The sequence below is a fragment of the Urocampus carinirostris genome, chromosome 9, assembly GCF_059441175.1.
Source record: "Urocampus carinirostris isolate Australia breed hairy pipefish chromosome 9, RoL_Ucar_1.0, whole genome shotgun sequence".
In the NCBI taxonomy this organism is placed as follows: Eukaryota; Metazoa; Chordata; class Actinopteri; order Syngnathiformes; family Syngnathidae; genus Urocampus; species Urocampus carinirostris.
Genome location: NC_142357.1, coordinates 21,650,433 through 21,669,725, shown reverse-complemented (window position 1 = coordinate 21,669,725; position 19,293 = coordinate 21,650,433). Strand labels below are relative to the sequence as shown.

Below are 19,293 nucleotides of genomic sequence, written 5' to 3'. Positions count from 1 at the left end.
AGTGAATGGGCCATCCAACACGTCCGGTGTTTTTGTGCCAGCGCTGTTGCCTTCATACGTATAGTTATCGTACTGACACTTCTGCTTGCCGCTCTTTGTTGAACAACCCACTGTTCAAGTGTCTCCTCTAACTCTGGCCATCTTGCTTTATTGCCACGGAAACTTTGTTGAGTTTTCCTTACTTGGCGGAGCTTATCTTCATCCTTTCTCCACTTCCGTACCATCGATTCATTTAAGTTTAACTCTCTCGCTGCCGCTCTATTGCCGTGTTGTGCTGCGTGACTGATCGCTTTGAGTTTAAACTCGGCGTTGTACGCGTGTCTCTTAACAGGAGCCATTTTCTTATACAAATGCACGTATGAAAGAGAATCTCTCTCTCTCTCTCTCTCTCTCTCGCTCTCTCTCTCTCTCAAACGTGACATTCTGAATAATTCTGCGTTTGTTTAAGGTAAATTGTGCTTTACATCTTCACCAGTCATAACCCTGGATTCAGACAAATACTGTATTTGTTGAATATGAATTAAGCAGTTTAATGGGGTAGCCATTTTGCCACTTAGTAAACAAATACAACACGAGCCCCGGCAACTACCAATCGTTTAATATTTCCCAGTATGCACAGCGCGAAAAATGGAGTCGGCGGCTGTTTCTCGTAGTTGCGAGACCTTGCGAATTTAATATTGAGCCATATATAAGGCGCACTGTGTTATAAGGCGCATGGTCAGCTTTTGAAAAAAAAATAAGACTTTTAGGTGCGCCTTATAGTGCGGAAAATACGGTAATATGCTGAAAATCTATGGAGACAGCAATGGTGATAATGATGATAATAAAAAATGTGATTGTGATGATGATGATGACAATAAAGAGACTGTATATCCACAGAGCCAATGTAAATATGTATTTTCATAAGTTATTTTTTACATGTAAATACACAGAGGATCTAAATGTGGGATGCAATTGTTTAGGAAGTCTGCGGGTAGGATTTAATAAGCATATGCTTCTTTCTTCTGCCTTTCGAACTTGTATGTTAACATAGTTTGTGTTTCTTTTCTTTTCGATTTGTTCTTTTGTTTTTGCTTTTGTCATGTTCGAAATGAAAGTTTCTTTCATTAATTCTATTTTCACACCTTTTAGGACGGATCTGGTTTTGTAACCGATGAGATTTAATAATAAGAAAGGGTCTTAAGAGAGGGCTTTTAGAACAGGTTGAAACTTTTTTCTCCTGTTCTTCTTGCAAGTTCATCCAGTAATGTTTTCTCTCCCTATCTTAAGTGTTCACTAAACTATAAACTTAACAAAGGTGCCGTACAAAGGAGTGTAAAACAGGTGAATAGACATTTCAATTGGATTTCATAATGCTTAATACCACAATCAAATTGATTTAATCCTAAAATATGCTCTCATTCTGCTCTATGTGGAATATCTATGGAATTCTAGAATACAGAAATAACCTTAAGATGTGAAAATAGCTGAAGACGTGTTCTTCAGCAACACAAACAAACCTTAAAATGGTGAATTCATGAATAGTGAACGGTGGAGTACTATTATACAGTATAGAATTCCCCATTATGCACCATTCCTCCACAAATGCTGCTTCATCATTCCAATATAGTCGCAGGGGCTCCAGGGGACAGCCCACGGAATTATTCGAAGAGTGTTATCAATCCCTCTTAGTCTCAACAATTACAGGAATAATGCGAGCCATGAATATTTCAGACAGAGCCAAGGCGGGAATCGACTTGCACACCTACACATAGGCGCACACACACCCACTAAAGAAAAAGCAATACATGCAATATTAATGTCCCATCATAAAATTTGGGGCCCGTCTGAGAGCAAGTGAGAATCCAATGAGGAGTCAATACTTCACAGGGAGAAAGACCAACCAAGCGTGCTCGCGTGTCTCATTAGATCACTGGCAGGCGCATATGAGAAGTCAGTGAGTTCCTTCCTGGGAGTTTTAATTAGAGCACCAGTCACTCGACTTTATCTTTGTTTTAAGCATGGGGGTCGACTTCCAACATTCCTGAGCGGGGAGAGAGAGGGCCGATTCCACCTTACTGCAAATTAGTGATTACAAAAAAATTCTCTATTATGGCTAGAATTCACAACTATTTAAATAGTTGACTAGTCACGGACTATTGAAATGATTAATTGATAATAATTGATTCAATTAAAAATATGTATAGGGATTTTTTTTAAATTATATTTAGTGTGGTGAACTGCAAAGTCCGTAACAAAAGTGCTTTATGATGCTCAACAGAATGATATCAAAGAGTTTTAACAACTGACGTTTCTTCTTTGGACTTCATGCATTTAATTTCATGCATTCAAAGCATGCATTTGATTTTTAACACATTTGTCAGGAACAGCTTGGTATAAAGCTCGAGTTCTCTATTATCGTATTGTGACATATACGCATTAAAGGTGAAGAATGCATGTCAGCTAAACCGTATTGGCGTGAATGTTAATCAAATCGTACTGAGGCGAGTCAGACTCAGTTTGTTTAACTGTGCGACGTGCTTTGTCTTCAAATGTTCGTGGATTGCTGAGGTACTGCCATAATACACAAGGTCTGCTTTGCAAACATTCCAAGTAGTCTTTTTACTTGCCATATTCAGGTTAAAATGCTAACAAAATTGTAGAAGTTTTGTACTTTATATTAATGCCGCCATTTCCGTATGTTACTGCTCCAGACAGAGACGGTACTGCGAATTAGCGTCTCTCAGCACAGAATATAATAGTGCAAGATGCCTCACGCTGTTGGAAAAACGTGTCTGGAAACCAGAGGTGGGTAGAGTATCCAAATATTTTACCCAGGTCAAAGTACTGTTAATTCAGAATAATATGATGATGGTGCTGATTATGGTTTGCATTCATATTGCGCTTTTCAAGTCCCTGAAGACCTCCCAAATCGCTTTACAATGTGCGTCACACTTACCCATTTACACACACTCACACACCAATAGCAGCGTCAGCATATACTACGAAATTTATACGATCAAAAATTATACTACGGAATTACTACAAAACACAACTGCAGACAAAATTCTAAATACTTCAAAATAAAACTACAGTGATATTACAAAAATACTACAGGAACAGTACAAAACCCCTACTGCAAAAATACTACTAAAATACTGAGAGTATAATGACAGTAATACTACAAAACTAAACATTAAATTTAGTCCTTAAAATAGGGAGCTAGTTTATTATTTTGATTTAATTGTGAGTGTTTCAAAACCAATTTCATGAAACTAATTTATTCAAAAACAAATGTAAAGAAATATAACATTTAGATTTCTGCATGTATATTTATTCATGAATGAAAATATTGAATAGGTTGGCCACCTGGACACATTTTTTAACCCAATGCGGGCCCCTGACTCAAAATAGATGCCCACCCCTGCCATTTACTCAAGTCCAGGTATATTGTATTCATCCAACAAATTACTTGAGTAAAAGGAAAAAAGTGCTTGCTGAAAATTACTACTCAAGTACTGAGTCACAGTAGCAACATCCTATTTGCTCATTTTTTAAAGCAACCATTAAATCATCATATCACCAAAGTCTATCCTATCAACAATAAATTTAATTAGATCTAAAAATAGAATAAAATAACCAAGGTTGATCCAATGTACTTTAATAAATAATGAAATAATAAAAAAAATATGCCTCTATATTAGCCTACTATAAAAATGATTAAGAATGCAGCTCATCCTGTGGAGAATGACATGACTACTATGTTATATACCGCTTCAAGTTTAACTTTGTTACTGTATTAATGAATTACGGAATATTTAATCGGGTGGCATAGGTTCAAATCCAGCGACCAGCTTTCCTGCGTAGAGTTTGCATGTTCTCCACGTGTGTGTGTGTGGGTTATGCGGGCACTCCGGTTTCCTCCCACATTCCAAAAACATGCATGTAAGGTTAATTGGCCGGTCCAAATTGTCCCGAAGTGTAAATGTGAGTGAGTGGTCTGTCTCTATGAGCACTGCAAATGGCTTGCAACCAATTCAGGGTGTCCCCTGCCCACTGCAGGGAGATAGCTGGGCTGGGCTTGGGCACCCCTGCGACCATATTGCGGACAAGCGATGCAAATAATGAATGGAATATTTACATTGTTTTGATAAAATTAAATAAATGCTATTACGAAATTTCATTTTTAATGTAATTTCTATTTTGAGCATTGGTAAAAGCAACATCAATAAAGTGCCGCTTTTCTGGGCAACAAAATGTGCAATTAAACAAAGCATGCATTAAAAAAAATATAATCGCAACCTTTAGAAAAGGTAAAGTAAATAAAATACCATAACAAAGTTTACCTTTAATTTCGTTGCGGTTAATTTTCTCGTTTTACCTTTGGGTTCGATGGCGGATCTCACACACACACACACACATGCCGGTTTGCTACCTGCCTGGCTAATGACAGTCTCCCTTTGAATGGGGCATGGCTTGGGCACCATAAATCATCTCTCACACAGGGGACACAGAAGAAAACAAGCGAAGAAATGCACGAACTTAAGTAATGGGTTTAATATTGTCTAATGTATGGAGAAGAAGTACCGTTTATTCTCCACAAATCTACTCAAATAAAAGTAGAAAATATAGTAATTTTAAAATACTCCCAGAAGTACAAAATGTTCCAAAATGTACTCAAGAAAGTGTAACGGTGTCAATGTAACCCGTTACCTCTGCTGGCAACAACAGTCAACAATGGAATTCACTGTCAAATATTTGTATAATTGATTTTTGTCGACAATGTCGACTAATAGTTGCAACCTTAATCTCTGTATCATGAGTCCACAGCATTTTATGACCTGTCTGCTTTAACTCACTGCAACACACTCTGGTCGCTATGGCAACATTTACAGCAAAATGTCACGTTGATCCACCTCCTAAATAATCAACAATGAAAATGTATCAAATAAATTAATAAATTAAAGTGTTTTGGCATTGACTCTTCCACGGACTCCATTTAATGTCTTTCTACTTGAATTTTCACCAATTAGATTCTCATATGAACCTACATGGCTTAAAAACCGTCCCCTTAAACTGCATTCAAATAGCCACATAATAAAAAAAGTGTGCACACACCGAATTGTGTATGAAATGAACTCTTCATATTTCTAGACGTCAGCAATCTTGAGAGCTCGCAAAACGAAGACCTAACTGAGACACTCCATATCCATCTTGTCTCTTGACTTCAAACCATACAAATATTTACTTCTCCATGTATGAGTACTGTCCATGTGTCGATCACGTTTGCTAATTTGGCCTTGGTGAAAATTCTCTATGATTTATCCTTTTTAGTTTGCCTGTCATTGTTTTCATATACACTAAACTTTCTTGCTGCTTCCAGGTTGTTTATGTCTTTTGCCACCATTTTCACTTTTAGCTTGAAGTCAGGAGTATAAGGCTGACGTTTTTTTCAGGCATGTTGTCTTGCAAAAACAATTTTACCAATACAATTATCCAAATTCAGCATACTTTAACCATGTTTTCCCCCGTGCTTATGTTTTCTGACTTGGTTGCCTGTTTTTTTCTTTTCTTTTTTTTGTATCTCTATTAGCCACGCCTCCATTGCCAAGGGCTGTCTACATTCAGCCACTGGTGACACACAACCAAATATTCACATGCAAACCAGCCTCCTGATAAAACAACAATAAGCAAAAGATATGGGTTGGGTATCCATGCTTCAGAACCTATAACCTGAAAACCTGCATACGTTTCTGGTGTTGCAATATTCCCTTGCAACGTTTTCAAATAACTTCAGGAAAGTAAAAAAAAACAGCTTGAGCCAAGAATACTCAGTTTAGTTTCCCCTTTGACTGCAAGTTTTAGGCCCTCTGTATACATTTAGTGGCGATTGCACTCTGCTGCTCCCTGTTGAACACTGTGCAGTATAACAGATCTGATTTTCAGGATTTGGTGGGTTGGGGGGAAAGGGGTTGCCATTCCGAAGCGTCCACATAAAAAATTAAAAACACAATTATGCTCAAATAAGAGAAAAGACGGTCACATGTAGTTGGACCCTTTTCTATGTAGTTTCTTACCTTTCCGCAATGTTTTGTGTCTTCAAGGTTATGATAGAGTTCTGTCAAACTATCACTAGTTATTCCTTGGATTTGTTTCAACACACAAAAATATTCCGTTTTTGTTTAATAATTCAATTTAGCTAAGTGGTATATTTCCACAAAACAGTATAACTTGTGTAGGAACATACAGTACATATCTACCCAATTCAAATTAAAACGATATTTTAAACTCAATCTCACTACTCCAAGTTAACGTATTTTCCACATTATAGGGTACACCACATTTTAAGGCGCACCACCTTAATATAGCCTTTTGTGGTATATATTTTTTTATACATAAGGCACACTGGACTATAAGACACATGTAATTTAAACTACTGTAAGAGCTAGCGTTGCATACAAATAAATACTTGTATCATTGAACATAAACTAAGATTATGACATGTAGTTTCACCACTAAAATTAATTAATATTTGTTTAAATAGTTACTGTGCTGTCCTTATCATGGAGTAGAAGTTGAGTTGGGCCTACAAAATACCCCTCAGTACAATTGCAGTGGTACTGTCTCAAGTACAATGTACAATAATTTCTCCCTTCCATATATACTCTCATCTAAGTTGGATTTACAACTATAACATGGAATACTAAAATCAGGGGGTCAGCCTCAATACACAAGTTTGGTTGTGCATTACCAGTAGCGAATGGTAGACAGCGCATGGGGAGTATGCGGCTTATACAGAAACAACAAACCTACAAGAAACCAATGGGACATACTTAAGCACAGAATTTATGCTAAACGTGTTCTGAATTTTTGTATTTTAATTTGTAAATTTATTTTTGCAATGGACCATGCCTGGGAAAAAGAAAAAGCCTTGGACAAATGGTTTGAAGCCCATAGACAAAATGAATATGGAGTGTCTCGGTGAAGTGTTCATTTGCAAGCCATCAAGATAACATTAGAAGTATGAAGGCTTCTCTGCTTCCACAGGTTGGTGTAAAAGTTGTTTTCTATTTATTTTGTTATGTGGCTATTTTTTTTTTGCCGTTTCTTGGTAGTTGGCTTCAATGCAGGTATAAATGGTAGTTTGTAACTAGATAATTACCCACTAGATAATGGAGTAATATGGTATTTTTTGTAAGTAATCCGGGCAGTACCTAAATTACTTTTTAAAGTGACTAGTGCCGGTAACACATCAATTTCCTGTGTATAAGGCACACTGGATTAAAATGTGAATTTTTTTGAGTTCTGGTTTTTTAGCATTGGCGGAACTAGCTTGTTTTGGGGGGTGCTCAGGCACCCCCAAATTCAACCCAAGCACCCCCCAAAATAAAGCATTTTAACAACTCTATTTTCCCCAATAAAGGATAGGGTTTAATATAATTAAAAAAAAACGCTAGATTCAAAAAATAAAGTACAACAAAAAAAAAATGCAAAAAATGTAGCTTGGGAAATACTAAACTGCCTTGAAATGATGTTCGTCCATTTGATTCCTAGTAGAGCTACCAGTTGCTTGATGGAATTCATGTATGCAGTCCTATACAGACGCTCCCCTACTCACGAACATTCGAGTTACGAAAAACAATAGATAAGAAAAAAAAAATTCGGTATGCTGGAAAGTATCAGAACATTGTTGTAAGTTAGATGTTGTATTGTGCACGTTTTTCCAAGTACAGGACAGTACTGTAGTGTTTCTTTCCGCTGCTACCGGTGTGTGGCGCTGTGAAAGCTCACCCAGCATTCAACCCGCTTCCTCTTCCTGTCACAGCCCCAGTTCGTGTGTAAACATACTGTACTATACTAAAAACTTTGACATTTTTATAGTTTAATATCTCGTACATCCATTCAATATGGTTGGTGTAAAGTAGAATAGAATAGAATAGAATATACCTTTATTGTCATTGTTACAAAATGGGTTAAGCAGAGGCAAGCCGTTGCATTTAAAATGAAAGTGGAATAAGAAAGGTTGATGCGGTTGAGAAAATGGTTGGATCGCTTTTTTTAGCCACTTTCTCTTACGGAGGAAAAAGTAGCATAACTCTTGAAGCCCATCTTCCACGAGTAAGTTAAACTTCACTTTATTTATCTTTAGAGAGCATAACATTGTATTAAATGTCTATTTTTCAGCACAAAACTATACAGGTTACTTATACAAGGCTTAAACATACTTATATAAACCTTAAACATACATTCCATACAGAACATATCACTGAAGCAAATTACGAACAAATTCAACTTCGTCCGGAACCTATCTCGTTCGTAAGTAGTGTCTGTACTTCTCACAATGTTTTTGTCTGTGCCTCAAAAGTGGCAGGTAGTTATTCAGATTTGGCTAACAATTCCAACAAGCAGCTGTAGCTGCAAGAGGTCATATTTGCAACCCTCAGGGTCAGGCGACACAGCTTAATCCGTTAAAAATAGGGTGGAATTATAAAGTATTGAATAGAATGCATCATTTTCTTATAAGTTCCATGCTTCATCTTTTGTATGCCTATGTTTGTGGGTACCAGTTCAGAGTGTCCCCTGCCCATTGCCCGAAGATGGCTGGGATGGGCTCCAGCACCCCTGCGACCCTACTGAGGATGGATGAATTAAGTTTTTATTTTTGGATGGATGTTTGTGGGTACTCTGTTAAAAATAAATGAGTAAAAAGTGGCTCGGCATAGTAATGGTGTTTTTGATAAACACAAAGTCTAATGTGATGTTCAAAAATGGTAAGTGACAGTCCTGAACAGTGTTGAATGATGATAAAGTGAAAAAAAAAAACGAAACAGAGACTCTGGGTGCTCAGCTCTGAACCTAAAATCGCCCGTGAGTTTTTAGGCAGAAGTGATCCAAAACATGATTCCCAGAGAGCTCCACCCACTTTCCCCTCACTCCTTATAAAGTCGAGACCGCATATCAGGAGCTCAGATGAGACCACCACACTGGAAATACCACAGCGTCCGGGAGGATTTTTTCTTCTCGTTCCCCCGACAGCATGGATTTTCTCAATCACAACTACTTGAGCACCAGGGGGCCCTACGATTACACATTTAATTTTTGGAATGACTACCTGGGTCTGACCACTCTGGTTACCAAAAACCCCAGACTGAGCATGCCTCACATCAGCCCCAACTCCATCACTGAGTCCCTGAAGGCAACATTGGGGCTGGACGACGCGCCCGAGTGCGCCTGCGAAAGCAGTTCACTGGAGGGCGGCGGCGGTTGCTGCTGCTGCTTCGTATGCCCGCCCGGCACGCCTCCTCCACCGGACTGCGTGGCGGAGTTAAAGGAGCGCTTCTCCATTCTCAGCCCCTTCCGCAGCCAGCTGCCGGAGCGGGAGGCGCACGGCTGCTTCCCCGGCTTCGAGCGCCTGAGGACCCGCGGCAAGCCCGCGTCCGTGCGCGCTAAACCAGAGCCCAAAATCTGCGTGTTCTGCCGCAACAACGGCGCCCCTGAGGAGGTCTTCGGCTCGCACGTGCTAAAGACGCCCGACGGCCGGGTGTTATGCCCCATTTTGCGGGCGTACACTTGCCCGCTGTGCAGCGCTAACGGGGACAACGCGCACACCATCAAGTACTGCCCGCTGTCTAAGGAGCAACCCCCGCAGAGGCCGCTGAAAGGCGGCCGAGCTGTTGGGGGGAAGCGGATGAAAATATTCTAAGAGGAAGGAAATTCACTACTCTAAAGTATTGCACTGAAAAAAAATTGCAGATGACTGTTGATTTTACTTAGACTTTGATCCCATACATTAAGGGTCGGGAACCTTTTTGATTCAAAGAGCCATGGTAGCAAAATATTATTATTATCATTATTTTTGAGAGCCACACCATATATTTTAGGATAAAATCCCACAAAACCATCAAACCCACTCTTCAAACAAAATCTAATTCTTCAGCACTTTTTTTCCACTGTGTGATGTTTGATGATTTGATATAATAAATTAATAATGTTAATTCCAGAGCCTGTGTTCCATATTAACAAATATACCGCTTAAACTATGTTTCTTTCCCGCAGTTACTTAAACGTGGGGTGTGTCGTTTGAGGTGTCTTTAAAAAGTTGAATATGTTCTCCATTAAGTATGTGTTAACAATCCCAAACTTAGTTCAAAGAGGACTTATATTTTCCCACCGCATCTATCTGCTTCGATCTTATTTTAAGCAAAGCTGTTCGGGGCTGACACATTCCGTAGGAGCAATAGGGGGGTTCGGGTAGGGGGTAACTTCATGCTCGTCCCCATAGTTTTTTTGTTTCTATTTGTTAGTGTAACATGAAAGTAAGAAATGGCCTGTTCAACCAAACACCAGGAAAGCTGAAAAAAAAGAGTTTGTCCGTGCACGTCTAAAAAAATGCATGTGCTCACACATGCAATCGTAAAAGAGTTTGACAGAGGCTGGGACAATGACATGAGGCCAGAAGTGACAATAAAAAAAGTTCCAAATTTCTTACAGCTCCTTTAAGAACACCCTCAAACAATGCACCCCACTTCTGAGACAGTTGAGGCTCATTTTGACCGTCGTCATTTTTGTTGTAAATAGTGGTTTTAAAACAAAGTGAAAGCAAAGTTATTTTGCAAAAATGATACAAAACATTGCCAACGCGATGGATACACATGTATTTAGGTGATTGATCTGTGTGCCTCTCACCCAATCAAATTGCTTCGGGTGCTTGGCTGGCGTTTTCAGGTGTTTACAGTTGGTTCTGTGGGTTTTCATCATCCAGTTTCTCAACAGTGAACATGGCTTGTTTAATAAGCTTCTTTATACACCGGGGTCTGTTGGTGTTACAGCTTGAGTGTAAACGTTAGTTGAAACTTTGCCCTATATATTTTGGACCGAACTTATGTCATATTGTTTTTCTTTGGCCTCGCATGGATTAAAATTGGAAAGTCTCAACGAAGATTCCCTTGTTTGTAAGAAAAAATCCCCGAGCTAGATATTACTGGCTTGTGAGCCATAAGGTCCTGGCCCTTGCCATACACATTGACTGTTTGTTTTTGGTGACATTTTTTCTTTTTATTATTTTTTTTAACATTTTTGTGTCCCCCTTGGGCTCATTGTCGTTTGTATGCCCACATATTTTTTCATATATATATTTTTGAATCTTTTAGTGTGTATTTTTACATTATAATCTGAACTGATATTTTAGGCGTGACTCTAAATGTAAAATTTTAATTCTAATTTGAATTATGTAATAGTAATAATTGTACTTTTTTAACATTTTTTCTTTTTGTTCGATTTATTTTAGTGTCTTCAACCACATATTTGGGACTTTAATTATTCACGTTTACCTTAAGCACTAGAGTCAATGGGGCACCACTTCACTTGTTGTGTCTTGGGCAAGTACAGCCTGGTGGCGCTCATCCCTCTCCAGGCTGGATTTTTGGGTAGGGGTTTATCACCCCACCTGAATCAGATAGTAGTGGTTTCCATGGTTACCAGAAGCAGGAGAGAAACCACCTGATCTGACCCAGTTACAGCACCTTCATCTTTTGGCCACCGTCGTTTTGGGGTTTAAAGCGCTATCCCGCTCTTCAGAGATGAGACGGACCTTGGCATAAACGGCAGAGACGTGTGACAATACTGATTCTAGATCCTAAATAAGTTTGTTCTGAAATATTGAGAACTTTTATTTAAAAATAATATCACTAATGGTTACTGAATACCTACATTTCATGTCAATCTTATTTTCCTAAGCCTTTTATATTCGAATGATATATATTTTTATGTTGTTTTTATGTTTTTTTTGGTGTGGCCATGAATATCCTCCATGCTTTTACTTTTAAATGTGTAAAGAAACGTTCAAAATATTATTCAGAACCATGAAATATTATCAACCGCACAGTAGCCCCCGTGCCACACTCTAAACACCCCCTCATGTATCCAGATCTATTTTTTTATAATCATAGACGCCGTGTACATAGAATTTTCTTTGTGTGTAGTTTGAAGCCAGTGGCCAACTAATATGTGTATATATGAATACCCCGATGTACAGTAATCACACAAAGAGATGAAAAAAAGTATTTTGGTTAGTAGGAATTTGAATGTCAGGTTTCTATAATGAGTATTTTTATATATGTGGCAGCAAAGCTGACCTCTTGTTTGTCGTTGTTTAGAAAACCAAAGTTTGTATGCCATTAAAAACCCTCCTATTATGTTGCAGGTCAACTTGACCAATATGAAACGAAGAGATGTTTAATTTAGAATATTTGCAATTAAAGTCTAGTTGGTGATTTAAGTAACATATAAGCACTGATTTTTTCTGTATTAAACAATGTGGGATTAATTACTAGATTGAATATGGCCTGAGTCACATAAACCCAAATAGTTCATTTATTAGTCCCCGGGTCAAATTGACCCATAACAGACTTTTGTTTTACTTGGCCTCGTGAAAATGGTTTATATTAAAACTCCTTCCCCCAAAACAAAATGTTTTTCGAAATAAACTTTGGTTCATAGGGGTTAAAAAAACATAATATAATTGATGTTAATCGAGATTTCCTTCACTATTCAATCATCATACTGAATCATTTATCACACCCTGAGTCTAAAGGACCCATATGAAACCTCTATTTGCAAGCATTTCAAATGATATTCTTGGAGGTAATTATCTAATGCTTATGAGGATTTTTACAATTCAATTTCAGATGTGTTTTGCTACCCAAACACCCCATGTTTAGATTGATAGCATAATAATAATAGAGAATAAAAATACGTATTAATGAATTTAATAATACACACATATGTTTATTGTGATTGTGACTTTCAAATCAATCTGAATTTAAGTGCTCTCTAACATGTAAGATGGTTATTGGTCAGTACAAGTTACTAATATATTTGTAATATGTCTAGCTTGTTTATAATAAAAACAGGGTCAAATGGACCCAAGGGCGATATGGCTGTTCCTGGGGAAACTAATGTAACAGGTTGGTTTAACAAAAGCATGTGTCCAGTCGTGAGTTGCTTGATCACACAAAATTTGACAGGGAGTCCACAAAAAGGCGGTCTGAAGCAGAACACAATGTGTGCTGTGTTTGAAGGGACAGTGTGTAATATTTAATGCCTCCTAGAGGTACACAAAAAAAACTTTATTCAGTAAAAAAGAAATGGATTCGAATAATAGGCAATGATACATGAATTAAAACATCAATGTTAGGTTTTATAAAGATTTAGAGGTCGAGAAAATTGTATTTGTTTTACATAGCGGAATCCATACCTAGTAGTCGCCTCCTTGTTCTTCTAACATTTTGCTGCTACACTGTGCTCATTTGGCACTGTTTCTTGTTCGCATCAGACAATACAGTGCCATCTAGTTGTCAAATATTACACATTGTACCTTTAATGGAAGCTGCTGCTGTTCTTTTCCTCCATGGAATGATTTTTATTATTATTTCCAAGCCAAAACGCCTTCAGTTTTGTTTACATTGCCAGATAAGGGCATCGACACACTGGATTTTGCGTTTCTTCTTCCCACTCGGACACAAGCAAATGAATGTCAACCACATGGCTGTTTTGCTGAGGAGTTCCCAAATAATCAACATTATTCATGCAAAACTGTTGCGAATGTATGCAGGACTGCCCTCGTTTTGACTGTTTACCAAAGGAATCAATGGTGAAAACTGACTGATGTCATATGAACAAAGAGTGACCATGAGAGGGCGCTACCTCAAACCAGTTTTTGTACTTAAACAAGTCTAAGGCAGTTTATTGATAGAGTGCCGTTTATTATAAGGGTTTTTGATAGTATTTTGGATCTTTGTACAAAATAATTATTTCTGTTGCATTTAACACAATGGGAGAGGATGTTACAGAGAGCGTTGTGTAAATACTAATGAACATGCCCATACTTTTTTAGTCAATTATTTGTTGTTGTTGTCACTGTTGAAGTTTGAATTAAAAGAAGAAGTGATGATGAAAGACATGAAAACACTGTTGTTATTTATATTGCAGCACATCTTATTTGGGGTGTGGGCTACTATGCAGAATCACAATTTGATAGAGAAATAAAAAACTGATTAAAATGTTTGCATTTTAGTTGGCCTGTATTAAAAGAGACTGTGTTCATTATTTAGCACCTAATAGCGGAAAATAAAAACTTAATTCATCCATCCATCCATCATCTGCACCACTTATCCTCAGAGGGCAGGGGACACCCTGAACTGGTTGCCAGCCAGTCGCAGGACATACAGAGTCAGACAACACACTAGCTCATTCACACCTAGGGACAATTTGGACCAGCCAATTGACCTGACATACATGTTTTTGGAATGTGGGAAACTGCAGTGCCCGGAGGAAACCTACGCGAGCACAGGGAGAACTTGCAAATTCCGCATGAGAAGGCTGGTAGCTGGATTTGATCCCATGACTTAAGAATTGTGCTGCAGACAGGCTAACGACTAATATACATACATGTATATATTTTCCCTTCTTTCCTTTTTCTTTTTTTCTTTTTCTGTTTTCCTTTTCCCTTTTTCTTTCTATATTTGCGTTCTTTAATTTCCCCATTTCTTTTTAATTGTGTCTTCTTTTTTTCTTTTGTTCCTTCCTTTTTTTCCTTCTTTTCCTTTTTTTCTTTATTCTTTACATGTTTTTCTTTGTTTCTCCTTTGTCTTTCTTTTTCATGTTTATTTTCCCCCCCTTGTTTTTTTTTTCTTTTTGATCCGCGCAAAGCTTGGCAAAAAAAAAAAGTTTTTCTGTCACTTATGGCACTTTTCCACATAGTTCCAGCTCGCCTGGCTTTGCCTTTTTTGGATTCCATTATGAAAAATACCTGGTTCTTATTAGCTGGTACCATCGTTTTTCGTACCACCTCAACACGGTCCCGCGACTAAAACGGGTCACCAGGCACTGCCAACCACTGATTGGTCAGTAAGGATCTTCACCCTGGAGCTTCAACTGAAACCAAGCAACCATTTTGTGTCCACCTATTACCTGAAAAAAAAATTTTTTTTTCCGGATTCTGTCTAGTCGTAATTCAGCCCCGTAGTCAGTTGGCAAGGTGCAGTTAATGAAGGAATCCCAAAATTGAATTGGTTCGGGCAGCTGGAGTAGTGAGCGATAGGGTAAGCTTGCGTGCAAGGTAATATTTGCATGTGTGCTCATTTATAGTGCCCATATTTTGTATTGTTTGCATGAAAAAATAAGCATGGTGATGATGCCAAGCAAGAGTACTATGAGTACGACTTTGTAATGGAAAAGGAGAAGTACATGGTACCCTTGGCTAGGCGAGATCAGCTGGAACTATGCAGTGGAAAAGCTCCATTAGACTCTCCATCGTTTGTATTCTGCCTTGTGTTTTAGCACTTGTTTTAATTTCGACTACACATGCAGCGACATATCGTGGTTAAATATTACACACACTCCCTTAATTTTACACTCAGAAGTTGACATTTTATCATTCGTCGACAAGAGCTGACATAGAAATTGAATCGTTTACGCCTGACTTGGCCAATAAATTCATTTTCATGCTAGGATGCAGTTAAACAACTGCAATGCTAACTCCATACTCGAAAATAGTGGCAACCGTTTAATGGGTACATTACATGTAAACAATACTAATATCGCCAACTATTGGCCTTGAGAGCAAATCATTTGTTTGCATTTCCAACTGTGAAATTAATTTGGTTGCATGCAACCCAAAGTAACGCACATCTCTTCTAGCTTCATTAAATATGGATTGCGACTAAGTGTGACTGCAATTGGCTTGGTAAGCATAGAGAAAGCTAACGTTGAACTCTAAAGGTCCCCCCGCCCCAGGGCGCTGGCTCCATTAGTAAAAACATGCAAAGATAATCCAGTTAGCCCTGCCACTTATGTGATAGGTGCCTTACATGAACCAAAAACATGTCCTAGCTGCCTGACTTGAGTGCACTGTAAAGGCTGATGAAGGAAGTGAAGGCTTTTAAAGGAGTAATACAATTATGGATTTTTTTGGGGGAGACAGTTAAAATAAAGTTATGGTCCAGTCATAATGAAAGAGGAGTTTGAGGATGCAAACTCAAGTTAACCGTTAATTTGAGATACACTACCATTCAAAAGTTTTGGGTCCCTTAGAAAGGTCCTTGTTTTAAAATAAAATCACTTTTTGGAAGAAACTAATAAGAATTATACTTTGTTCATTGTTGACGTACTAAATGACTATTTTAGCTGCAAATGTCAGGTTTTTAATGAAATATCTACATACATACATACATACATACATTTTTTTCACTACTTATCCTCTGTAGGGTCGCTGGGATCTGCATACAGTGCCATGAAAAAGTTTTTTTTTTTCATATTTATTACTCACAAAGGTTTCAGATCATCAATCCAATTTCAATATCACACAGAGATAACCCAAGGAAATACAAAATGTAGTTTTGAAAAGTGGATTAAATTTATCAAGGCACACAGAAAATTAAAACCTATCTGGCCCTACATGAAAAAGTAATTGCCCCCTGAACCTAATAGTGAGTTTGTCAAGATTCGGCAGCGAAAACCGAATTCAAACGTTTACGATAATTGGTAATGAGTCTCTCTCAACTCTGTGGGGGAATAGTAGCCCTATCTTCTTTTCAAAAGTTTCAAAGTTGTTCTAAAATTGTTTTTGCCACATTTGAGGGTTTTCTACCATGAACTGCTCGTTCATATTGTTTTACTTGAGGAGCCATTCATTAGGTGGACTTGCTTGTTTCAGATCGATGTCCAGCTGCATGATCCCAGAGCGTTGAGTTTGAGGGCACAAACTGATAGCCGGACACCTTCAGGATCTTCTTGTAAACACTAGAATGCATCATACCATGAACCACAGAAGTTCTTCTGGTTCTGAGGCAGCAAAGCAGCCCCAGACCATTGGATTGCCACCACCATTCTTTACTGTTTGCATCATGTTTTTTGTAAAATGCTGCGCCATTTTTACAGCAGATGTAACAGGCTGGGCACCTCCCAAAAAGCTACATTTTTGACTCATCAGTCCACAGAATATTCCTCCAAAAGTCTTAAGACGATTAAGATGCTCTTTGGCAAATGTGAGACGACTCCATGTGTTCTTTTGTGACAGCGATGGTTTTTGCAAGGTGGTTTTTGAACACTCCCTTTTTGGCCAGTGTCTTTCTTGTAGTAAAGTTTTGAACACTGACCTTAACAGAGGCCAGCAAGGCCTGCAGTTCCTTCTACGTTCTTTTGTAATGAGCTGTCATCACACTTAGAGACGTCTTAGTTGGTCGACTACTCCTGGGAAGGTTTGCCAATGTTCCCAGTTTTCTCCATTTGTGGAGAATGGCTTTGACAGTGGTTCACTGGACCCTAGAGCATTGGAAATGGCCATGTAACCTGATTTTTATTTTTTGGGGATCATGGCATGTCAATTGTGTTCTTGAATTGTTGTAGCTTATTTAACTTTGTCCAACAGATTCAATTTGAGTGATTTCTTAGTCAAACACAGGTGTTGGCAATTGTTTATTGCCAGTGGAATTTAACTCAGCTTTCCCAAAACTGTAGTTAGTCATAGTTATTTTTTAATTTTTTTTTCATGGCACAGCACTCTAGTGTTCTAATCGTACATTGTGTTTGAAGGTTAATCGATGATTAGAAAACCCTTGTAGGATGAAATTAGCACAGCTGGAGTTTAGCTGGTTAGAGTAACTATACAACTGACCATTTGAGCAAATCAAGAATTTGGAGCATCACATTTGTTGGTATGACCAGAAAGAAACAACGTTCAGGTGACACTTGACAGATTATTCTTGTTCTAAGAAATAAAATTGTCAAGAAGTAGGAAATCTTCAACCGTGTAAACAGCTCCCTTCAGAGAACAGCACAAACATGAATACTTGTTTACCTCTCTGAGTGGACTACACATTGGTATTTGCAGAAAATTAAAGTCCTCATTTCCAGGAAAAGAACAGGAGGAAAAACAAGTTCCCCGCTGTCCTTGTTTATTTTTGGTGGGAGTATCTAAGAATAAACGAGTGATAATAGATAAGGCGAGAGAGTGCCTGGACTCAATGATGTCTCTGGGCACACGAAAAACAAGCACATAGCTTAGGGTTTTGTGCTTCTGCTTTTACAGATTTAAAAAGACAATTGAGTATGCTTAACTCAACAAGCTTTAACCTTAGTTTTAATGCCATTCACATTAAATGGCACAGGCTCCACCTCACATGCTTACATATTTTGTTATTTTGACGGTATGCATAACACTGATGAAAGTGTATAGTTTAAAACGTGTTTTTTTTTTTGTAGCTTTGTCATGGCTAGAAAAGAGTCATCACACGTTTAAATATAAACACAGTACACCAAATAAACTATCTCCAAGTGTAGCACCTAGTCGTTTCATGTCTTCATTTGGAAGGACCTATTTAGCCCTCCGACCCACACGAGTCATGTTGACACTCATAATAATAAGTAACAAATCGGTAGTAATGGCGTATGGGACCCATCATGTTGGAAATAAGGACGTCCCGGCCTGTCGCCTAGCAACAACGTCCAGTGATAAAATTGGACTGCAGCCAAGCATGAAAGTCATTTCACAGTCCAGGCAGGAGAGTGAGGTGAAAAAGGGAGATCATCTTTCAGACCTGGGACGTCGGGTCCAGGTGAGGCAGGGTGGGGCAGGGCGCAGGATCATTTGCCAGTTCAGTGCTGAACATGATAAGGATCTATCTCGCCATACAGTGTCTTGCTGTTTAAGAGCATTTGATCTGAAGGCCCACACTGGAGTGACCAAACCTCTCATTAGGAACAAAAAAAATCAAAAAGCTAGACTGTTGTGTGGACAAGGCCGAACCGGTCCAGAGATCACTAACTTGATAAAGGAAATGAAATTGATTTCGGTCAAGCATTGTGATCGGCAACACATTGGAGAAAGACTAAACCCAAAATGTCAAAAATAAGTAAATAAAAGGTGGAGAAAGTGTCATGGTTTGGGGCATGTTTTCTGCAGCAGGAGTTGGGCGAGTGAATGTAAATGTTCCTCAGAACCTTCTTCAAAAGCACATAGTTCCTTACCTGCGTTCATTACCCAATCAGCCTGCAGTCTATATGCAGGACAATGCTCCATGTCACACAGTAAAACAGGTAAAGAATTTCCTTGAAGTTGAAAACAGCCAATTAGTGGCATGGCCTCTCCAGAGTCCTGATCTCAACCCAATAGAGAACCTCTGGAAAATCCTAGGTGACTAAGTTATGGTCAAGAAACCCACTACAATCACCAACCTGTGGATAAGGCTGGGACAATGGACAAAAATCACACCAGAGCAGTGTGAGACGAATACTATCCTATGGCCACAAATGTGA

At 38.5% G+C, this 19,293-nt stretch overlaps 1 protein-coding gene across 1 annotated transcript; it reads left to right on the top strand.

Moving 5' to 3' along the window:
• Window positions 1-8,964: 8,964 nt before the first annotated feature.
• Window positions 8,965-13,945, top strand: nanos1 (nanos homolog 1). The gene has a single exon (XM_088344853.1). The coding sequence runs from the start codon at window positions 9,017-9,019 to the stop codon at window positions 9,680-9,682; it is 666 nt and encodes a 221-aa protein (XP_088200979.1). The 5' UTR covers window positions 8,965-9,016; the 3' UTR covers window positions 9,683-13,945.
• The last annotated feature ends 5,348 nt before the right edge of the window (window positions 13,946-19,293 follow it).

Bases quoted from the DNA above. Each gene is read 5' to 3' on its own strand.
- nanos1 (XM_088344853.1), top strand. From the start codon at position 9,017: ATGGATTTTCTCAATCACAACTACTTGAGCACCAGGGGGCCCTACGAT.